The sequence below is a fragment of the Budorcas taxicolor genome, chromosome 13 (genome assembly GCF_023091745.1).
Source record: "Budorcas taxicolor isolate Tak-1 chromosome 13, Takin1.1, whole genome shotgun sequence".
Classification (NCBI taxonomy): domain Eukaryota; kingdom Metazoa; phylum Chordata; class Mammalia; order Artiodactyla; family Bovidae; genus Budorcas; species Budorcas taxicolor.
Window position 1 is genome coordinate 31,152,339 of NC_068922.1, and position 24,964 is coordinate 31,177,302.

At 41.1% G+C, this 24,964-nt stretch overlaps 1 protein-coding gene across 1 annotated transcript in view; it reads right to left on the bottom strand.

Moving 5' to 3' along the window:
* CUBN (cubilin) overlaps window positions 1–24,964 on the bottom strand; it is a 265,197-nt gene that overhangs the window by 132,793 nt on the left and 107,440 nt on the right. The window contains exons 29-31 of the mRNA XM_052651051.1: window positions 8,454–8,635; window positions 3,730–3,904; window positions 1,904–2,073 (exon numbers count right to left, since the gene is read on the bottom strand). Coding sequence (XP_052507011.1) covers window positions 1,904–2,073; window positions 3,730–3,904; window positions 8,454–8,635 — 527 coding nt within the window. The remainder of the gene's footprint in view (window positions 1–1,903; window positions 2,074–3,729; window positions 3,905–8,453; window positions 8,636–24,964) is intronic.

The window sequence follows — 24,964 nt, forward strand, 5'->3', positions numbered from 1 at the left end:
AAACCCAAAATCCTTCTGCTAAGATCTTCATTTCACCTTTGGCATTTATCCACCTTTTAAATTTTCAGTGTTTTTCAATTTGCAATGTTACTTTTTATGATTTGCAGTCTTTGTCAGAAGTTCTAAGTTTGACTTTATCTCCATAGTCTCAGCAACCATAGCTGCTTAGTAAGCTGTGTGCCTGATAACTTCAGCACCTGGCATATCAGTGTGTTTATTTCCATAGTCTGTTGTTCATGTTGAATCTCATTTATGGTGCATCGTCCCTCATGTATATGAACATCTTTGATAATTTGCTTGCTGTTGCATATGAAAATTATTGGTAGAAATGAGGTCTGGAATGATTTTTATCTCCCTTTGAAGAAGAGTTTAAATTGTTTTGGTCAGATGTCCAAGGCCTGGATGCATTAGTGATGCAAGGTTGCTCTCATTCTATGGCTTCAGATTTGGGGGCCACTCAGGTGACTGGAAGCTGGGATATGGTCTCTGTGAAGGCTGTTTTACTTCCATTCTACCTATGATTCAGGATGTTTTATCAGTACTCCTACCCCATTCAGATCCTGGACACAAGTTTTGTTCCCCTTTGCCCTGAAAAGATCTCAGAAATGCTGCTAACTCCTTCTGGATCAGCAAATGCCGACAGGCAAAAGCAGTCTCAAATACCAGGCTCATATCTCTATCAGATACTAACTCAGAAACCTCGCACACCTTGTGAGTTCCTTGTTGCATTAGGAAAATGCTGTAAAACATCATTCAAATTTTTTAAATTGTCCTTGTCAGGAGAGTTACCTTTATGGAATTGGATGCCCTACACCTTAAGTTCGTATAAGGCTTGGCCAATTTAGACTCTGAAGACGCATGTTAAAACGTTAATACATAGCCATAAATCAACTGAACTTTTAGGTAGATTAATGACTTAATCTTGTAAAATAATTCTCGAAACCATTCCATTAGACTGGACTACTTCGAAAGTTATCAGACAACTTTTGAATTTTCCTGAGTTCAATTTGAAAGCTAACAAGTTGGAATTTGTATAAGAAACTGCCAGGGAACTAAAACAGAATGATCCATTAGCCAAGAGGATCTGGTTTATATTTGAACGAGAATTCTCTAAATACAAATAAAAGATGGAAAATCTTTGGTAAAGAAAAAAAAGTTTCAAAATACAACCTAAGTCACTCTCACATTAGGCATTAGTTTCAGGTGAAAATGTGTTAAAGTTGTTGGCAGTGATGGAAAGTTTCTGAACCAACCTACAGCCGTAGCTCTCCTCTACTCTACCTCACCATCTAGTCTGTTCCTGGACTGATTTGTTCAAGCAGCAGATCAAGATATCCTGAGCTCAGGAAAAGTGAAACCTTGTGAGAACCTGCAGACAGTTAGTAATAATTGACTGAAAGTGGCTCTGATAAATTCACTATCATAATCCACTACACTTCCCTAATCTTTCTTGCAGCCAATTCTGGCCAATTATCTGTAAGGGGGATTTTGTAAAAATTTTGCTTGCTTGATTGAAAAAAAAAATACAAGATGGAAACAACAAACACTATTCCTTCTCCTCTTCTTCAGATTTGAACTTAGGGTATTTGGAATTGCTGTAGCCATTTTTGGACCAAGAGGTAACAAACACAAAATGAAAAGCCAGCTCACTAAGAGTGGTAGAGCAGAGACTGGGTTGTTAAACAAACCTCCTGGTTTGTGTTTCAGTTCGGTTCAGTTCAGTCGCTCAGTCGTGTCCGACTCTTTGCAGTTTGTGTTTAGGTAAGAAATAAATGTGCTTGTATTTTAAGTTGCTAATAGTTGAGTTTCCTGTGATTTGACATTGAAAACATCCATACCCAACACATCCACTAAACATGCTCTGTTTTGACCAGAGAAAAGGCTTGAGATTTGTGTCACTTACCAAAACACAAGAGTCCTGAGGTTCAAGGTCAAAGTCGGTGAAGTTCAAGAGAACACGGTGATGTTTTTCCACTTGAATGACCCAAGTACAGTCAGTGTGGCTCCTATAAGGACTGGGGTAATTTGGAGAATGAATCTCTCCACTGGGAGCCTGGAAAATGCCACCACAACCTATGGATGAAAGACCCAATACAATAATAAGAGGAGTCTCTAATGCACAAAACTTTACACCATTATCTGGGAGCAGAGAAGAATATGCTACTTTGTTTGACCACCATTTTAATGTAGTCTTTGGTAAACATTCTGAAGAGCTAAATACTCACTATTAATTTTTGCATTCCAACAAAACAAAGACGGATGTCTAAGACTTCAAATACTTTAGATACTAATGCCACATTATTTTCAAAATATTGAAAAATAATGCAAATAAAGTCAAGTCTTCACAAAGCCATGAAATGCCTCTTCATTGTTTTCTAAAAGTATAACATACGTTAAGAATAAAACATCTGGTTCTAAGAATGCTGATAATTCAGTAGTGTGAAGTATGAGTGTTAGTCGTTCAGTCATGTCCGACTCTTTGCGACCCCATGAACTGTAGCCCTCTAGGCTTCTCTGTCCGTGGAATTCTCCAGACAAGAACACTAGAATGGGTAGCCATTCTCTTCTCAGGGGATCTCCCTGACCCAGAGATTGAACCGGGTCTCCTGCTCTGCAGGCAGATTCTTTACCATCTGAGCTACCAGGTAAGCCCAATTCAATAGTATACAGTTTTACAAATAATTTAACATCTACTTTTAAAAATTTGATATTCTGGACTTTGCACAGTCATTAAGTTTTTTAATTCCTATGATGTAATCAAATACCTATCAATGTCTAACTCTGTGACCCACCATTTCTCAGATTTATGACAATATAAACTAGAAAGGGAAAATTCAGTGTTATTTTCTGATAACTGAGAATCATTTTGGGGTAATCTAAACACTATGTAAGTATAATTTTTTATTAAATTAATGAATCATTAACTTTAGGAAAGACCTAATAAACTTAACAGTATTACCTTTGACCTGCAGAAGTGGGACCATAAGGCAGCCTGGAGTCATATCTCTGCTTTTACATTTTTTAGCTGTGTGATTTTGGACAGGCCACTAACTTCTCTAAGCTTCAATTTCTCCATTAGCAAGATGAGGATAAGAAATGAACTTCCTTTAGTGGGTGGTTGTGAAGATTAAACAAGACAGTCTTTGTAGAATAGTTAGAAAAGTGCCTGACACAGAGCAGTTCAGTAAACACTGCTTTAATTAGTAGTTGTATCGATTAACATCTGCTCAGAGTTGTGCATTAATACTTTATCTTTGAAAATCTGCAACAATTTATTTAGACAGCCTAAGATCTTGGGCAGAAAGTCACTATATAACAGAAGGTAATAATTCCTAGGAATTGGCAAATTTCACATTTATAGTTTGGGTATTTAACAAGCATCCACACACACGGCATAAAGTAATTTACCACTTTACTAATGCCCAAATTGTGGCTGGTGAACAAGCAGAAATCCCACGGGGATCAAGTGAGTCTAACCAGCCACCCTGCTTCTGCTTTCACCATGGATGTGCATGCTTGCATTGGCTGGTTTTCACATACGAGGTGACTCTTTGGAAGTTAAACTCCATTGTGTTTTTTAGGGAAGTGTATATTCCAAAGCAATGCTCCCTATTAGGGAAGTCAGAGTAGTAATAGAGGATGTAGCCTTCATAGCACTCTCTAAATATGTCATGAAATTGAATAAAGGTTCAACTGAAGAATTTAGTGATACCTTCTTGGTTCACCCACCTCCAGGGACTGCTCTCCATGAGACATTGAAGCCTCTCCCATTTATGGAACTGTCAGTCTTAAACCGGATGGCCAGCTCATTTCCAGTGCTGGAGACCTGCATGGGATTCTCAGATGATCTTTGCACACACAGCTGGGCTATCCTGGGTGAGCGAAAATCAGGACCTCCATAGATCTATGATGGGATGGAGAAGAAAGAACTTTGAGAGAGATATGTAAGCAATTATAATCACTAGCCTTTGGATTCTATAATATTATTAGTAGAGACTGAAATCTCAGCCACCCTGGGTGGGTGTGAGCTATAAACTTGAGTTAGATTTTCAAAGGCATTCCCTCTGTCCTTGGAACACCCAGGTTCAACCACCCACAAAATGCTGGCTTATTCCATCGGACAGAACCATAGAGCTGAACTGAGGAGATAACTCCAGAACCTTCTTATCGCGCCTCTTCCTTTTTTCCAGTCTGCAGAGGATTTCCTGCTTTCTTTGGCAGAGGCACTGCAGATAGTCCAGCATCATGTCTGATTTGCTAATTCTTCTGGGCACAGGGGAATAGTCTGAGCACAAAGCCATTTTGTTTGTTCATTGAAGACTATTGATCACCCTGCTACATTTTTAGGATTTTCCATTTGCGATCTGAATATTTCAGATTAGGATTTAATATGAAACTTTTGCTCCTTCAGAGAGACTGAAAATGTAACCTCTATCAGTGTGTTCTGTGGTGTCCTCAGGAGGGAGTCCTACAGACCTCCCTGTATTTCTTCCCAGAGCCTGGGCACTCCCAGGAGCAAGATGAAAAGTACTCAGTTTCTACTCAGCAATCACCAGGTCTCTGCCCCACTACATCATTCTCACTTGTCCTCAGACCTCCTCAGCTCCTCTAACTTGCAACTATTTGTCTCACTGGACCTGATACCCCAGTGACACATTTCTCCCCCCCGTGTGTCCTCTGGACTGCATGTCCAGTATCTTGCAGGAGGTGTAGCCCCGCCCAGTAGAGGAGGCGAGGGCCCAGGCTGCCTCTCACACAGGCTTCTCAAGGGCCCCTTGGATAACCAGTGTGTGTGGGGCTGGGGGATGCGGATGAAGAAGGCAAGAATCACACAAAGATGCAGAGCCCCTGCTTTCAATCTTGCCAAACTTGTATGTGTAGAAGAATGACCAATTTTTTTCTGACAGTTTTCAGGCATACTGGTATCTGGGGCCTTCCCTCTCCCTCACGAGAACATCCATTTAAATCTAGGCTCAGGTCAGAATTGGAAAAGCGTGGCTCCATGCCCTCCCCACCCCCTCGCCCTCTGCATCTGTGTGGCTCTCCCACCCTGAGTTTCTCCCCATCCTCAGGCCCATGCCCCTGCCCACCCCAGGGTGGCTGCTGACTGATGCGGGCATCACTCGAGTGTACTCCAGAGAAGGAGAGAACAAGCAGCCTACTTTCGGTGAGGAGAGTGTGATTTGAATCCATAATGATTTCTTTGTCTGATTAATTCCCCCCAGCCATGCGGGAAAGGCCAAAATGAATGAGGCCGCTGTTCCAGGAGGGCCGAGCACAAGGGCTGTAATTGCAGAGGAATGAAGCAAGCAGGCTGCTTGGTGCTGGTTTTCCTCAGGAGGAGCGCTGTTTGCCCGGCCCCCTCAGTCCCATCGGAGGGGGAACTAGAGGAAGAGGCCTGTGTGGCCCTTTACACGTACACACAGGCAAAGGGCAGAAACCACGCTGCTGCCGGTTTAGCATCCTTGAGAGTCCCCTGCTCCCTGGCCCAAGGCTCAGAGCTCAGAGCCTGAAACCCACAGCCTGAGCTCCCAGTTGTTGGCCCCACAAGCAGCACATATTTGGACAGCACACTGACTGTAAGGGTTTAGTTCTAACAAAGAAAACTTGCACATCAGCAAAATATTCTGCTTTCCCTGCTCAGGGTCCCCTTGAGATCACAAACATAATAGGAATGAGTCGGCTGGGCCTAGAAGCCTCCAGAAGGGTGAGCACTGCCGCTTTGATGTTCTGTGCTTCCCCTCTTACTGGGTCAGGCTCACAAAGACAGTGGAGGAAAAACCAGTGATCGTCTGGGGTTTTTTTTTTTTGCACTGAGGGGTGGCTTTCCTTTTCTGCTCTGTGCCCCTTTAGGCTCCTTTCTCCAACCGAAACAAAAGAACGGTACTTTTCACTTCCACGAATAAAAGCAATGGTTAGCACATGACTCTTCAAAAGAGGAAAAAGATGGAAAGAATGTCAGGGTGTGGTCCGCTGGATTGCAGCGTGTGACTCAACGTTGTGGGGAAAAGAATTGGCCTGATGATCAGAGATTAAAACATGTGTTTTTAGCCAATGCTCAGGATAGAGAGCATTTCAAAGCCTACGGTTTTAATCTGTTTTGAACATTTCTTTCTGCTCTGTTAGCTCTATTTATTGTTACAATCAAGTCAGCATTCCAGGGTTATGAGTAACCAAAGGGCTGCTGCTTAATGCAACTGGCCTCTCTTTGGACACTGGTTTTTGAGAGAAAAATCCACTGGCTCTTGGTTAAATCAGGGGAAACCCAGGTAAGCCCATACCTGGTGACAGTAAGACCCGCTGGGCTATGCTCAGAACAAATGAGGAGGATGTGAGGGAGGGCAGATGGGTGGAGAAAGCTGGTGGTGTTTTCATGCCACACACCTGCCAGGGGTAAAATATCGTGAAACCTGTTGCTAACATGTTATCAGCATCCATGTGGTGAGGGATGGAAAAAATTCATTTTTTTTTTTTTTCCAGAAATTAACCAGATTGATGACAGCACTTTCTTGAGCATCTGCAGAGATGTCAAACAAGGTTTAGGAGAGCAAGTCAGTTACTCAGTTTAGTGTTACAGCAAGAGTTACTCACTTTAGCCTTAAGAAAATTTTCCCAAATATTTAAGGGCTTCAAAGTATACCCTCAAATCCTGGTTTGATGGAACATGTGAAACCACTTTGTCCTAATAAACCAAGTCCCCAGCAAACTGCAGCCTCTTATTCCAGTTTTCTGTGGGGATCCTGCTTGAACACTGCTGCCCAGGGGCCTTCTTTGTCCCTCTGTCCCCTGAGGCTGCTCGCAGGGATCAGGCCTGCCCTTTGCCTTCTCATGTACTGGGTGTGACAAAACCAAAGCACAATGAACCTATTTACATTCTGCCAAGTGGGCAGCAATACACGGGCTTTGGAATATGAAAATGAAGGGTGAGGAACATTTCACATTACTGCGGAAAACCCTGCAGCCAGCCCTTTGTATCAGTTAAGGGGGTTCCTGCAACTGAGGATTCTTGTCAGCAGGAGGGAGCATCTCAGCCTTTCACATGGAGCCTTATTTCTACTTCACACTCTGAGTGCTGAATTTCATCAATTTCGGGAGCCACCTTGCTCTTTCTGCCGCACAAGCCGGTGCTCTGGGCAGCAGGACTTACGTGAAGACGAGGGTCTGGGCTGAACCCAAGGATGCCCTTGTTCTGTCCCTTTCTGCAGCATCGGCCTCCTTTGCACAGACTTGAGCTGCTATGTGCCATTCCTGCTGACTCTGAGCCCATCCAGGGAAGGCATGATTTGAGAACCCCGTGTCTTTTCAAGGAAAGAACTCGGTTTGTAATTAAGGTTTTCAAGTGTTAAAGTTTCCTGTGAAGTCCTATAAACACACGCTCATTTCAGTATCTTGCCCACCTCTGTGTTTTGACACTGGCTGATGTGGACTGTGCAGTGGTGGATAAGTTCAGTTTTTAGCTCTTCCACTCGCTGTCCTTAAGGTTGTGGAAAAATCCATCAACCTTTTTGACCCTCTGTTTTGACAGCAGTAGAAGGGGGACAGAATTCCCCTCTTACCTCCCAGGATTAGTTAACACTCAAGTGGGAAAATGGAGGTTGGATTTCCTTTGCGATCACAATAAATGTACATCATCACTGCAAGGCAGTCAGAAGCTTGGAGATTTTCATTTATCCCACAAACAGACATCAGGTGTTTACTATTTGCCAAGTGCTCTATGGCCCCAGGGTATAGCAGAGAAACAAAACAAAAACAGACACACAGCCTTCCTGGAGTTTTGAGTTCTACCAGCTACAGAACCTTGTCGTGATGCAATCCCTATGGTTGAGGTGATAGGAATTTCCTGTGTACTTGGACATTATCTGATGACTAGATTACTGCAGTGAACAGCTGGTTATAATTGATCCTCAAAGGCCATCTTCATTATCTGCGATACAGTGTTGGTAGCAGGGTTGGAGCAGTTGAGGGCACTTCCTGGGCTCACTGTCCTGCTCCCCTCCACCCACCAAGCACGCGCCTCTTCTCTACGCTCTGCCGCCCACTGCCTTCCTAAGGGAGCTTTCTCAGACTGGAGGTATGCGGTGCTGACAATCCCAAGTGCCACCCTCCATCAGTGCGAATGGGAGCTGGGGGACCAACGCCTCAGCCTGTGTCCTGAGAAGGGTGATTCGGAGGAACAGACCTCATGGGACCTCGGAAGGTCATAGCAGGATTAAGCTCTCATTGCCAACAGCAGCAGCTCCCTTTCTTGGCTCACCCTCCTCAGTCCCCCTCACCCAGTTCCCTGGTTCCCTCCTTTCTGCTTCCTGGCACTACTTCCCAGTCACATTACCTGCCCCCCAACATCCAGAGGAGAACACTGTTGGCCACTGGAAAGAATTTGGGAATTTTTGCAGAGTGATTTCTGGTTCTACCCCAAATCCTGTAATGTGCTAAAAAACAATCTGAATTCCTACCTCCAGAACATCAAAGTTGCAGCTTGCATGATACTCCACATCAAAGTCATGGATGGTGAGCTGAATGCTACTCCCAGGGGCTGTGTGAATGTACCAGATACACTCCCTGTTGGCGGGGTACCTGTTAGGGTAGCCGGGGCTACTGAAGGAGCCCATGTCCCCAGACAGCTCTCCACCACAACCTGTGAAAACCACAAGACTCAGTCACTTCAGAGGGCATCAGCCACTGGCAAAAATTCAAAAATCCAACTATATAAAACATAACTGAAAATGTACAATGCCTAATTTATGGAAAAAAGTCATAATAAAATTATAATGAGCAGTTATAAAACAATGAGAAAAATATCATGGCTATAGTTCCATTTATTGTTATTAATTTTTAAAAATTGATTATATCACTTGGTGCAATAATTCTCAGTCCTTATGCTCACCATGTCAAATCTTTGGTAATATTCTCAAAATGTCATTCTAATAGGTTTTCTTCATTATATTTAGGTGAAAATTTCCCAGTAAAAGAATCCTCCCAGTAGGAGATACAATGGACTGTGTAAACAGTCAATACTAGGTCACTTGGTCTTCAGTTTGCTTGTATCTAATACATTATGCCTAAGTTCTTTTGGACCTAAGATGTGGAATGCTAAGTGTTAAAAATCCTTACCTTTGTTTGAGAGAATCTAGTAAATAAAATATGTATATATGTCTATAAAATGCCTTCACATAGATGTTCATAGCATCCTTCTTCTTAATCGCTATAAATTGGAAGCAGTCAAGGTGTCCTTCAGCAGCTGAATTAGGTAAATTGCCTGTAGTCCTCCTGGACATGGGGTATTTTGCAACACTAACAACAAATGGACTATCAAGCCATCACAAAGCATGGAGGAAACGTCTATGTGTATTAAGGAGTGAAAGAAGCCAGACTGGAAAAGCTATGCACAGCATCATTTTGATGGCATGGCATTCTGGAAAAGGCAAAACTGTGGAGACAATCAATGACCTGGTTTGCAGGGACTGGAGGGGAAGGAGAGAGAGAGGGCGTGCAGAAGAGTTTTAGGGAGGTGACACTCCTCTGTATGATACCAGAATGGTGGACATATGCCAGAAACTTGTCAAACCCATAGAATGTACAACACAGCAGGAGTGAACTACTGTGAACTATGGGCTTTGTTGATAGAGGTTTATAAGTAATAACAAATGTCCCATTCTAGTGGGGAATGTTGATAACGGGAGATTCTGCTCATGGGTAGAGGCAGGGGTACATGGGAACTCTACCTCCCATTCAGTTTGGCTGTGAACCTAAAACTCTTCTAAAAAATAAAGTCTGCTAAAAACAATACAAAAAATGATATAGGTCCTGACCCTGGGAAATGTATATCCACAAACCAACCAGATAAACAAAAACCTGATATATAAAATGTGGAAAAAGACGCTGCTGCTGCTGCTGCTGCTGCTAAGTCGCTTCAGTCGTGTCCGACTCTGTGCGACCCCATAGACGGCAGCCCACCAGGCTCCCCTGTCCCTGGGATTCTCCAGGCAGGAACACTGGAGTGGGTTGCCATTTCCTTCTCCAGTGCATGAAAGTGAAAGTGAAAGTGAAGTCGCTCAGTCGTGTCTGACTCTTAGCGACCCCATGGGCTGCAGCCTACTAAGCTCCTCCATCCATGGGATTTTCCAGGCAAGAGTACTGGAGTGGGGTGCCATTGCCTTCTCCGGGAAAAAGACGCTAGCATATGTTTTATGAATGCTTATATATCATGCCTTAGAGAGTAATTAACGTGAATCATTATAACAAAAAATCAAAATGCTACAACATGTGGTACACAATAAATATTGCCACTGCTATGAGTGTTTAGATGCACTTTACAAATATTTCCTATTTTAATGCTCATAAGAACCACACGAAGCAAATATTATGATTATCTTCATTTCTCAAATATTCAAATCAGTACAAGCTCAAGTCAAGTGGTTTGTCCAAGGAACCCTGGTTGTGAGAGAGGGAGTCATCCATGTACAGAATCTCCCATTATCAACTAATCCACACAATTCACAATGCCAGTGTACTTAATAATAATACTACACTCTACAGACTCATATCGTTGGTGAGAATTCAGATTTCAGAATGGACAGGGAGAGGAAAAATCACAGAAGTAAAACTTGAGGAAGACTCAAATTTTAAAGACAAAGTTAGAACAAAATAAAGATAAAATTAGAAAAAAGATAAATTGTCTTGTTTCCCAGTAACAATTTTTGGTGATTAAAAAAACATTATTTGCTCTATTAACATATCTTTGTTATCTATTTTTAATATTAATCAGCTGGCAAATTCTTCCAAGCACCTTCCCTTTCTGAAATTCAGGCTTTTCATGTTTAAAAATGACAATGACTCCTCATTCCATTGTGAATATACATGCATTTTTCACTTTAATTGGCTTAAGATATAAGGCACTAAAGCTGAGGGTTTGTCTACTACCCATCTTATGCAAATTTGTCTGTACTGGGAGTTGGAAAAAAGTGTTTTGAAAGTTCAAAAGAAATAGTCTCTACACTGAATCTCCACTTAACTGAGAAAAGCTGAGAATTCCAAGAAGAATCCTAATTGTGTAAAGAAATTAGATTCTAGCTCAACATGCTACCATCTTCTTGAATGGCCAATTTCCTGCTACCATTTAAAAAACTTCTGCGCTTTCAGATTTTAAATTTGTTGCACAGGATGGTATCTATCCTATCAAGTTTCTACTTTTATTTCTGGTTCAAGTTCTGCAAAAAAAAATATTTAAAATTAAGCGGGCTGACATTGTTTGCAGGCTGTGGTGAATGTTAAAAAAACATAAATGCCATGAAGATCAGAAAATGTTTTTCCTACTACAACCATCCATGGAAAATATTCCTGAAGCCAAAGTCAGCACAGATTGTACTTGTGCTCTGCACCACTGCACAACCCCAGGGGGCAGCAGTCTCAGAGCATTCCATCCAATGATGCTCCCTGGAGGTGAGCAACACAGAGGCCCACAGAAATCATCTCTTACTAAAATACAGTATAGGTACGCAAGGCCAGGCTCTCACCCCATTTTAAGCTTCTATGGTTCTTGGTATCAGTTGTACCAAACAAGTAATCCAATGAAAAAAAATCTTCAGAGGAAAATAACTTTGTGGTCACAAAACATAAAAAAGAACAAGGAAATGGAAGCCTGACTACCTCACCTGCATTTTTATTTAGCTTCAGTTCATCAGAAATCTAATTCATTATTTTTCATCTAAAAGTCTTTATAATCATCATTGATTCATCTAAAAGTCTATATATTTTCATTGTCTTTCCAATTGTTTCAGGTTTCCTTGTGAATTCTTTTGCAAATAACAGGATATTAATACTCTTAAATGAGTTGCTGTAAGCTGGAATGATAATATCAGATTCTTGGCAGTCAGCAATGCTTTGAAAAATTACAGTAGTTGCTTTATTTACCCACTTACAGCTCTGGAGACCCACAGTGTACTTTTCCCTAAGGTTTAAAATAAACATAAACAAGGTTTATAAAAAACAAAGCACGGCTTTATTTTTAGGTATGCCATGCTCTTTTCTCATGAATAGCACTTAAGTGTGTGTCTCCTAAAGACAAATTCCAATATTATTCAAAATGATACCATATTGGGGAAAAATATTGTGTGGTTGTGAGGAGGAGAAAAGGAAACTGTTGGAGCTTGAAAACTCTTTGCAGCTTTCTTTTTCTCCTACATAATCTCACTACCTCTGAAGTTTAATCTGTCCAAAAGTAACAACTTTGATTTAAAAGTTCATACCAAATGCAAAGTAGAGCAAATTAATTCAGTGGTATTTTATGGTAAAAATTATAAAGTACTGAAATAAAAAGCTAATTCTGATAAGTATGGCAGAAATTTAACTCCCTCTTTATAGTTCTAAATTTTGAAAGAAACAACTTTCCAATTCTCCTTCATTAATCCATTCATTCAATCAGTATTTGTTGAGTATATGCCATAGTATAAGTGTTAAAGAAGTCAGGTGTATTTAATGCCTCCCCCCAAAAATATCCATCTGTAGACATTAAAAAAGTGCCATTACCACATGCCCTCCTGCAAACCATTAAGTTTTTTTTGCTTTTCCTCCCGTTTGCAAAGCGTAATTTCAGTAAGTCTTGATTTGGAAAAAAAGTGAATTATATTTTATCTTTCACAAGCTAATTGACGGTACATTATAAATAAGAATAAATAAATCATCATGTTAAGTTGCCAAAAGATATTTTAGAATTTGCTGGTTCCAGTAGTACAATGTTGGCATAATTCCCTTTTGCTACTAATTTCAGTCCACAGATGAGAGACTTTTATCAGCATTTAGCCAGTTATGCCTCACTGTCTTGGATATCACATTTTTTCCTACATTTGGGGATGTTTTAATAAATCTGTACTTGGTGTCAGGCAAAAAAATATTATGTCAAAATATATCTTTTAAAAATCTGAAAAAAAGAGTAATGTCTATTTTTTCTCTCTCTCTTCAAGTGACAAGGAAAAACAAATTCATGACAAAATTAAGAAAATGTCTGTTAACCCCCAAATTAAACATGTAATGAATTTATTTGATGATTTACTTCATAAATTAAAGCTACCTTTAGGCTCACAGTGAAACATTAGAACATGAATTTTAAATTGGATAATTATAGGTTAAAAAATGAAAAACAATAAAGTCACACCAATAGTTGAGCTTTTAAAATTATAAATGAAAGCAAACAACAACTATAATTCACAGTAAATAGTAGAGTTTTTTTAAAGAATATATAATGTGAGTCTTTTGAATTGTATTTATACATCAATTTCCACTTAATTAGCTGTGAAAAAGGGACAGACAGGAAATGTGATTTGGAACCTATATCAGCACATACCATTACCAATAACAGGAAATAGCAAGACAATCCAAAAACTCCTATTGTGTGTAATTCTAAAGGAGAGAGAACATGCTCCAAATGCTGAAATGAATCAAAAGCAAAATGATTTATTTCTGCCTCATCTTATTTACACTGAATAGCAAAGCTGTTTATCTCATTTACTATTTCTGCACTTTGTGTGGTAGAAACAACTTTTATTTTTATTTTTAATAAAGATTGTGGAATTCAAAAATCTACTTATTTGCTTTTCCTATGGAGTTATTCTCAGGGTTGCTAATGTCTAATATTAAAATCTTGCCACAAAATGAGTATCCTAATTTTACCTTCCTGTTAAATTTAAATTTATTTGGGTCAGAAAGAAGAAACATTGTTTTGTTCACTGTACTCTCTTGGTGTGAGATTCTAGACTTAATAATCTCTTGTGAAAATACAGTTTCTCTTGAATGAGTCACAGAAGAAAACATATTTCTAAATCCAATCACCTCTTTTTGAGGTGGAAACGACATGGCTTCTGGAAAAATCTCAGGTGTTTACATTTCAGTTAGAGTAGAAATAATGGGATAGACACACCTGCAAATGCTAAAACAAATGGAAGTGCTGGGAAAAAATTACAGGTTAGCAAGCTACGCAATAATTTTAAACAATCATGTCTTTGTCAGTCACATCTGTGACTGTGGGTCAGTGACCAGGGGGTCACAGCAAGAGTAGAAAGCGGGGATGGAGGATAGACACGGCTGGAGATGGAAGAAGTTGTATCAGCCAACAACTATCACGAAACGGCACAGGAGGTGAGGTTTAGACGCCCAAGACCCTCCTCATCGTCATGTCTGTCCCATTGGATGGATAATGAAATGTAGGAAAATAACGAAGCTTGCTATAACTGGGCTTCAGTCCTCTAAAACAGAAGACAGTGATTTCAGAAAGCATTTCGGGGGTCTATATAAAGAAAATAATTAAATGATAAAAATACAAACCAAGAAGTAAACAATGGAGTGCTGAATCAAGAGATTTGAAGGATACCTATTCAGAAGAAAGAGAGAGATGGTGGCTCTTTGTGCCCGACTGGTAAGAGAAGATTTTCATGGAGGAGATGACATGATTTCATAGTTGCATAATTTGCACACCAAGGTGCAAAACTTTTGGAAATATAATGGCATACCAAGTAAAGCATAGGCTGTGGCATAAGACAAAAGAGCTTCCAGCTTTGACTGTGCTACTCTTCGGATGACTAATTCAACCTTTCTAACCCTCGGTGTTTTCATCTGTAACAGTGTTAGTACTTAACCTCATAGGGCTGTGACATCGATTTAATGAAAAACCAAAGTATGGTTTTTAGCTAAGTGTCTTGCATATGATAATCACTCCACATATACTGTGTATTACAACTGAGCCAGTGTTAATCCAGACCTGGGATAAGACTAGAGAAGGACTTAGAGTTGAAGAGGAACTCCCATACCAGCTAAAGAGTCCTCGTGAATACCCAATAAGATATAAGACATCAATTATTCATGAAGCTACAATAAAGATAGTTCACATCTGTGTGGTAGTGAACAGTTTCTCTGTGTGCTTGCTTCTCATGGACACATCATCTTATTTGAGATTCATAACAACTCTACGAGGTCAGCAAGAATGATCATATCGCCCAAGTGAGGCTCAAGAAGGCTGCTGAACGTGTAACTCACACAGTAATGGCGGCTCTGGGGCCAAACTTTCCCAGCCACCCCCAACCTGTCCCCAACCCCCTACTTCCAGGTCCTGCCTTCTCTCCACTATGACTAGTTGGGTGTTTCATCCCTAAGGCCCTGGATTGACAGTGTTCAACACCACCCTCATTACTAAGGCAAAATATCATCATAGCAACCAGAAAAAAAATTATAAAGTAAGAATCTTTTTCATTTAATTTGAGGTCAATCTAACCAATCTAATATACTAATATCAATGGATATCAGCTGAAGTGAAATAAGATAACACCCTGAAGAGAATCATATGTTTTTCAGTTATAATTAGTTAATCTTTAAAAGCTTTTAGTTCTGGTGACTGATCATCTGTTTGATTCTGTTTTCCTCCAAACTCCCAGTCATCAGCTGAAAGGAAGCACTTACCTTATCAGCAGGAAGCATGCTGATCTACAGAACTCATAACAAGAAAGAGTTAAAAGTTGTTGTTAAACCTGCGCACTTGTGAAGATAACTTAAATCTTTTCCATAGAAGGACTTTGCTAACACTGTTTTGGGGTTTCTTTGTTTGTAAGTTTGATCTAAAACAAGCAGTGAGTTATAAAATCCCGGAACAATGGCAATGAGAAGGATAGTCTGTGTTTGTTCCACCCTCAAGGTTTGGGGTGGTTTGGTTGTTTTTTTATTTTTTGCTTTTAACACAAGAGTTTTAATAAAAGCAAATCAGCAAAGAAAGGGTTGCATGGAATTAGAGGCACAAAATTTAAAAGCATATTCTGTGTTTCCTGCAATTACAATCCCTCAAACCTCTTTAAACTTGGCATTTCCTGAAACTATGTTCCATAAACCAAGAGCACCAGAAGACCTGCCAGCTTGGGAGTGGCATGGCCCAGGCTCCCTGATTTTGGATGAAAAGCAACAGAGAATGGACCCAAATTGGACATCTTCACATCCTCACCCTCTAACCTTGGAGGGAAATGTCTGAGAAATCAGTGATCAGTGTTAAAAAGAAGCTGAAAAGCCAGAGTACAGTAAAAGTCAATTTTAAACAAACGGTGATGTTCATATACTTCATTAAAATGAATGATTTCTATTTTAATAGTTTTTCTATAATTTAAAAATAAAAACTTTTTCTGCTGCAAACCTTGAGAGGTGACTGGTTTTATCAGTTAATCCCTCAATAGTGTAAAAATACATGCCACAGTCCTGGGATGTAGGAGATAGGCAAATGATAGGTGTTCATCCTAAAAGAGAAGACTAAAATCAGATGCAGATGACACCACCCTTATGGCAGAAAGTGAAGAGGAACTAAAAAGCCTCTTGATGAAAGTGAAAGAGGAAAGTAAAAAAGTTGGCTTAAAGCTCATCATTCAGAAAACTAAGATCATGGCATCCGGTCCCATCACTTCATGGGAAAGAGATGGGGAAATAGTGGAAACAGTGGCAGACTTTATTTTTGGGGGCTCCAAAATCACTGCAGATGGTGACTGCAGCCATGAAATTAAAAGACGCTTACTCCTTGGAAGGAAAGTTATGACCAATCTAGATAGCATATTCAAAAGCAGAGACATTACTTCGCCAACAAAGGTCTGTCTAGTCAAGGCTATGGTTTTTCCAGCAGTCATGTATGGATCTGAAAGTTGGACTGTGAAGAAAGGTGAGCACTGAAGAATTGGTGCTTTTGAACCGTGGTGTTGGCGAAGACTCTTGAGAGTCCCTTGGACTGCAAGGAGATCCAACCAGCCCATTCTAAAAGAGATCAGTCCTGGGTGTTCTTTGGAAGGAATGATGCTAAAGCTGAAATTCCAGTACTTTGGCCACCTCATGCGAAAAGTTGACTCATTGGAAAAGACCCATGCTGGGAGGGATTGGGGGCAGGAGGAAAAGGGGACAACAGAGGATAAGATGGCTGGATGGCATCACCAACTTGATGGACGTGAGTTTGAGTGAACTCTGGGAGTTGGTGACGGACAGGGAGGCCTGGTGTGCTGCGATTCATAGGGTCGCAGAGAGTTGGACACAACTGAGTCACTGAACTGAACTGAACTGAACTGAAAATCAGGTCAACAGCCCTCTTTGAAGACAAAGCCATGAGTGGGGCCCCCAAATGCATCTGACTCACTTGTTAGTATAATTTGCGGGGGCGGATTTTGTGGGTTAGCACTGATTCTCTGATGACAGAGAGGAGCAATCATGACAGAGAAGGAAATGAGGTAATGCAAAGACCAAGGAATGGGAAATTCTCCAGAGGGGAAAGAAGTTAGAAGGAAGACAAAAGCCGGAGACTCCAAGAGAGGGAAGAGTTGTCAAAGTAGCAGAAGCTCCCGAGTTGGGTTGAATGGTATTCTCCAGGAACCTGTGAATCTGACCTTATTTGTGAAAAGGGTCTTTGCAGATGTTATAAAGTTAAGATGAGGCCATGCTGGATTAGACAGGGGCTGAAATTGAGTATAATTGGTGCCCTTCTAAGAGGTGAGAGATTTGGACAGAGACATAGAAGGAGGAGGGCCATGGGAAGATGGAAACAGACACTCAAGTTACATGTCATCAAGCCAGTGAAAGCCAAGGGTTCCCAGCAATGAATAGAAGCTCAAAGAGGTAAGGAAGGATTCTTCTCTAGAGCCTTCAGAGGGATGGCCAGGCTGACCTTGATTTTGGACTTCAAGACTCCAGAACTGTGAAAGAATACATTTCTGTTGTTTTAAGCTACCCAGTTGTGGTATTTTGTTACAGTCGCCCTGGGAAGTGAGCTGAGGGCTTCTTCTGGGTGTACAGATAACATGGTAGAAGGGGTGAGGCCTCCCAGCTATGAGGGCTTTATGCTCAGGACCTCCCAAATGCCCCACTCCTAATACTAACACCTTAAGAGTTAGGTTTCAACACGTAAATTTTGAGGGGACAGAAACATTCAGACTCAGCACAAAGTTGAGAAAACTAGAGACAAACTTAGGCTAGGTACCACACTAGGAGAAGCCAACTCTAGATTTTAGGGTGACTGTTCAGAGTTTCATCTTCCACAGTGATTTCATCACTGCCCCAGACTTTGTGATAGTCATTTTGTCTAAATGTGTTCCATACAGCAATGGATATGAAGTAATCAGTTTTCAATGGTAGGGATAGGGAAAAAAAAAAAAAAAGAGTGAAATAATATGGTCATAACATGAAGTTAATGATCTGGAAAATAGATACAAGGATTATACAAAGAAGCTCAAAAATCAATGCTGTCCATAGTTTTTAAATGACTTTTAAATTCCCACATAAGATGTCATATTAATATTCAAAATTAAAATCATCATAGCCATTGGACTCTCTGAGATGTCCTGAATCTGAACTGAAGTGTTTCAGCTTACTATACCATAGAGAAACATGAACTCAATGTACCCGTATTTTAGGACTTTTCACATAATTGATGCCTTTAAACTGTTGTGCTGGAGAAGACTCTTGAGAGTCCCTTGGACATCGAGAAGATCAAACCAGTCAATCTGAAAGGAAATCAACCCAGAATATTCACTGGAAGGACTGATGCTGAAGCTCCAACACTTTGGCTACCTGATGTGAAGAGCCGACTCTGGAAAAGACACCAAATGCTGGAAAAGATTGAGAGCAGGAGAAGAAGGAGATGACAGAGGATTAGACGCTTGGATGGTATCATCAACTCAATGGACATACGAGTTTGAGCAAACTCCAGGAGATATTGAAGGACAGGGAGGCCTGGCATGCTACAGTCTATGGGTTTGCAAAGAGTTGGACACAACTGAGAGATGGAACAACAACAACACATAATATGAATTTCCATTTCCTTTGTATGAAAGGATAAAAATCTTTTTGACCCAGAGAAGTATAGTTGATCTTGTCATCTTCTCATTTTGATTAACTACATCCTCTTTCATCACATGTATGCATTCCAACCAAGATAAAAAATGGTTTCCCAGTAGAAATTATCTTCTTAACAATTCAGAAGAAATCAATCATTCTCTCTTAGACATTTTTAAATTATTGAAGATCAGCTCCAGTCACTTCATCAAACTTCATCCATTCACTTCATCCAACTAATCTCTTACGGGGTAGCTACCGTCACTTTGTATCACTTCTCTCGTAAGCTAGTTTGCATAACTAAACCATGGTAACAGAGTAGATGATCTCTGTGGTCTACCCCAGCTCAAACTGTATGATTACTGCAACCATATGCAGCCACTCCAGAGAAAGAAACTTTATGAAGAAGCAGATACTGTGTTGAAGGACAGACAAGCAGTCTCAGCTATTTTGAACTAGCTGTTCACTACATAATGAGCTTCACCCCTTCATTGCTATGGAGACCATGAAGAAAGAAGAAACTGTGCAATTTAGAGGGGAGACCTTGGAACTGGAACATTATTTACTTGGGAAAGATGGCAGACGTTCATTTGAAAACACCCATTATCCTCAGTGGGACCTTAGCTGCAAAATTACCTACTATAAGCTCTGACCTTCTCTGCATTGCAATATTACTCCACCTTTTTTGCAGTGAAAAACTGGGGGAAAACTATTTGCTTGTAGGCAGAGTGCAGCTGTTTAAAACACAGGCTTGGGTGTTCAACACCACACACTTAGTTGTGTCCTCATTCCATCACTGTGAGTTTGAGGAAGTTACTTAACTTTTTCTAAGATTCCTTTCTCAATTTTCTTATCTATAATATGGGGATGAGATGCTGGTTTCAGAGAATTAGTAAGAGAAGAAAAGAGATTGTATTTTTAAAGTGTTAGCCAAAAAAATCCAGCACACGGTAAAATCCAGCACATGAAAAGCACCAACTTTTCAAAAATTATATTATCAAAATTTTACATAATTACTTGGTCTAGTAATAATAAATGAGGTATCAATTAAATCAATGCACCAATCATGTAAAGCATATTTTCGTTTGCTATTAACAAGGCAACATGGTTTTACTTTTATCATCATTAATGTCTTAAAATAAATCTAAAATTACATTTAGGGGGACTTCCCTGGTGGTCCAGTGGTTAAGACTGTGTTTCAAATGCAGGGAGTTCAGGTTCAATCCCTGGTCAGGTAACTAAGATTCCATATACCTCACAGCAAGGCCAAAGAAAGAAAAACATGTAAAAAATTTTTTTAAATTACATATAAGTAGCAAAATCTATATTATTTGGCCTGTGAGTAGTCTGTAAGTACAGTAGGAAGGAGAAAGAAATCAGAGACAAGGTATGTCAATTTCATTACTTAAACAGAGAATTCAGTATTAGATTAAAACTTCTAGAATGTAGTTACTATCTCACACTGGAGATTCATTCTTGATTTTGTGAGTCAAGTCCACTGAAGGCTGGCTTTAGTTTCTCTGAATGTTCAGGGGCATATACAAAAATACAAGCCCTTGGACACCCAAGGTCAGAGCTAATTATGGCAATATTTAAGTAAATGCTCAAAAAGGGAAATCTCTGGGGACAAAAAGTATGTTCTATACAGAACATCATGTTCATTTTGTGTTGATTTAGTCATTTGGGGCTGCTACAAAACTTGAAACTATAAAAAAAAATGTGTGGTTTCTTTTTTCATGTTGTACAGAAAAGTGTGGAATCCCCTGGAAAGTGTGTGCAGTGTCCATCAGGGGTGTTGCTGCCAAGCAACCAGAATACAAACAGAAGATTTGAGAAAGCCCTGCTTTTTGGCCCAAATCTCAAGGACTATTACAAGTTGTGCAATGTATGATTTGGGAAGGTCATGGTTGTTTGATGGTTACTTTTACTTTTTTTTTTTAACTGTTTGGAAAAGTAGCGATGGAAATAGAGCTCAGCCTTTCACACAGTAGCGACGTGGGAACTGGGATGCCAGATTTCTACAAGGTCGCCACTGGTTACGAGACACAGAGCCAACATTGCATGAAGGTCAACTATGTGTATGTGTATTTTCTGTTGTCGTCAGGGAACCAAATAATGTCAGGATTTAACTTTTCCACTCATAGTGAAATGTCTACATAGGTTCAGTGTAGACTCTCATTACTAGGACCTTGCTGGAAAAATTGTGAAGCCAAGGCAAGAAGAGTTGGGTGATTTTCTTCATATGTTATCATCCCAACTTTACAAACTTCCAAACAGATTCCTTTTTACATGACCATTATCCATTAAGAACTTCTTTCCAAAAAAGATGTTAAGTGAGAATCTGCCCTAAATAAAAATCAGACACAGTATCATAATACAACAATCTGTGCTTTGATTCTCCACTAAGACTGCACACAACTTTCAATCTCCTGGCTTAAACGTTTTCCAAGAGCAACAAAGACAAAAATCCAAAATATCAAATATGCTGAAGTGGCCAGAATAAGTACAGCATGTGTAAATGCTAATGCTAAGAAGAAAGCCTAGTTAACAGTTGGGGAAATAACTTTTAAATTAAACAGAACTAACGTTTTTAAAAGGTTTCTCTTTTACTTAAATTTTGACCCAAACTGAAGATTTCTTTATCACACTACATAATCAACACGGGAGTCTATGTTTTTATCCATCTGTCTTTATCAAGAGCTTGCTTACAGATTTACTGAACAAAGGACACATTCTTGAGCGCAGATGAAGTTACTTTCGAGGCAGAGTGGGAGAAGTGTTTTACCGCTTTTCTCTGGGACATTCTATTACCGCCCAGCAGGAAATGACACGGGAGAGCAATTCGTCAGCAGCAGAGAGGACGGTCTCGGCCTGAGATGAGGACTAGACAGTATGATTCACAGCCCAGCCTTACAAGCCTGCCCCGGAATCTCTGCTGACCACAATTTAAAAATCACTTTCCCTGTGAGCAATGCACCTCCAGATTGCTGTGGATGTCTGCATCTCACAGAAGCAGGAGACAGGACAGACCACACGAAATAAAATCTAAGCTCTTGCGATGGCCCTTATCCACTAGGCTCTGACAACCCGCTCTGCCTCGGCTTCTGCCTCCCTTCAGCTCAGGATTTTCTCAATTATTTGTTCGTTATTGCCCTTCTAAGGAGGCTGTTGGATATTTTTGCCAACTGCTCAAAAAATTTAATATCATAGATATACTATATATCTGCTCTGTACTCTGTGTATCTGTGCTTTATACATAAAGCATAAGATATTTTCAAGAAGCAATTTTGAATCCCAATAAGCTATTTGGGGTTGGTGTTTGGAACCTGTGCTTTAGATCAGCAGTCCCCAACCTTTTTGGCACCAGGGACTAATTTTGTGGAAGACAAATTTTCTGCAGACCAGGGTGAAAAGGATGGTCATGGGATGATTCAAGTGCATTACATTTATTGTACACTTTATTTCTATTATTATTACCTTAGCTCTACCTCTGATCATCAGGCATTGGAACCCAGAGGTTGGGGACTCCTACTCTACATGAAATATTTGCCTGTTGAAAACCTTTGGCACCATCAACTCAAGACTCCCTGCTTTTGCTTAGAAATGTCTTTTTCTCCCAGATATTTGACTGATTCTTGTTTCTTGTTTAAAACTCAGTGCACATATCAAAGCAGCCTGGAGGGCCTCTCAAAGGAGACCTGAGGCCGGCCTAGGTCTCCTCCCAGCCCCCAAGGCATCACAGTCATGGATTCTGCACTCATGTGTCTGTCTGTCTCCCCTACCACATGACTACCTCCTTGAGGTCAAGGATGCTGTCTCCTTCTGCTCTGTTATGGGCTGAACTGTGTCTCTCTCACTGCCCCTGCAGAATCAACACACTGAAGCACTAACCCCCAGCACCTCAGAATGTGACTGCATTTGGACACAGGGCTACTAAAGAGGTGATAAAGGCAGAGTAAGGCTCCCAGAGGGGGCCCTAATCCAACCTGACTGGCCTCCTTACACAAATAGAAAACTCGGACACAGAGACATCAGTAGGTTCACGAAGACAAGGCCATGCAAGGACATGTAGCAGGAAGGAGGAGCCCTTCCCGGGCTTTACAGTGAGCTCCTGTCTAACAGCTGGAAATGAAGTGTCCAAAGACACACATGTGCTGATGAACCAGGAGACTTTATTGATGGGGTGCCCGGGCAGAAAGGAGGAGGGTAAGGGCACCTAGGAGAACTGCTCTGCCGTGTGCCTCGTAGTCTTGGGTTTTATGGTGATGGGGTTAGTTTCCAGGCTGTCTCTGGCCAATCACTCTGAAGGCTGTCATCTGCAAGTCCAAACATAGAAGCCTCAGGAGAAACCAAACCTGCCAGCACCTGGATCTTGGACTTCAGCCTCCAGAACCGTGAGCAATACATTTCTGTTGTTTAAGCCACCTGAAGTGTGGTATTCTATTATGGCGGCCTGAGCAAACAAATATACTCTCTACATTCTACAAGCACCAAGCCCAGATCCTGGTCATGAGTAAATATATGCCGGTTGGTTGACTGAACGAATGACTGAATGAAACATGTCCTGTTCAGAGGCCCGGAGTAATCACTACCACATGATGCAAAACCACACACTGCCTAGTCTTTGGAGGGAGACCCACGGATCTGCTCACAGCGCCCAGTTTATTGGGTCCCACACTCTCAGGCCAATTGCCCAGCACTCGCCTGTAAGGCCAATGGCTAACGGAATTACAAAAGATAAAACCTTTGTCTTCAAAAGGTGAGCCTCCCAGAAACTCCAGCCCACAAAGTCTAAGTCACAAAAGGAATAAAAATGACAAATTAGAAGAATTCCGCTGAAAGACCAACAATAACAAAGACTGTTGAAATGACCTCCTGAGGGAAAGAACAGAGGGAAGGTTTACAAGAAACATGGCTGACCTCAAGGAGGTTCTTGGCCAGGACTCTCAAAATGCATTTTTTTAGAAGCACTTTGACACAGTTCCGCGTGTCCACAGGTGGTCAAGAAGGCACCGGCTCACGTTCAAATAAAGCCAGTCTTGCAGGATCAGGATACGGCTTTCATAAACCCCCAGCCAATTTCTGAAAAACCCTCAAGGCTCGAGAAATCTCATTACTAGCTAAAAAGATGATAAAATGGAAACAGCCCCCATTCAAGAGGCTGATGTCATCCGTCTCTGCAAAGAAAAGGCCAGGCTCTCCTTTGTGAGAGTTCAGGGTGACATCACCTCCCATCCGTGCCCCTCTCCCTTCCTCTGCTGCTCCCAGTTGGGGGGGTGGGGCGGTTCTCCCTTGGCAAATGTCACTCTTTCACTCACAAAGCTCCTTGACCTTGTTTGTTTGCCGGATTCCATTGCCAAGTGAAAGAGGGCCCCTGGGAGGGGTGACCAGAGTGGGTGAGGGGGTGTGCGCAGCTGGCCTGGGGGGCCCTATCCACACAGCGCTCAGAAAGTTCTATATTTCCTTCAGCAACCCAGACTCAGGCCTCCGAGCCGAATGCAGCCCCCAAACAACGCTGTCAGCGCTGAATACTGTGGACCGTTTAGCCAGGCAGCGCAACTGTGGCCATTTCTTTCTTTGCAGAGTGGGATTCCCTTTGATGGTTTGCAAAAAGGCAAGGCTCACATCTACAGTGCCGCTTTAAAGATGCGCCCACAGAGAAAGCCCGGATTGTGGTCCCATTTTCTCAGAGCAAATAGAAGATTTGTGTGAGCCACACAGAGGCACATTTTGAGAGTAGGTTTATGGATTAGTGAGCCACATGAATGACGTGCATGGGGATTCTCCTCCAGCAGCCATGGTCAGGAAATGATGCCACTCATGTCATGTCAAAGACAAATACTGTGTGATACTGCTTACACGCGGAATATAAAAAAATACAACACACTAGTGAATATAACAACAAAAGAGAAGCAGACTCACAGTTAGAGGGACCAAACTCTATCTAGTGTTGCTAGAACTAGAAACAAACTCTAGTGGTTACTGGTGGGGAGGGAGGGAAGGAATAGGGCAATATGGGGTAGGGGAGGGGAAGGTACCAAACTACTGGGTATAAGATGGACTCAAAGATATATTGTACAACATGGGAAATACAGCCAATATTTTGTAATAACTGCAAATGGAAAGTAACCTT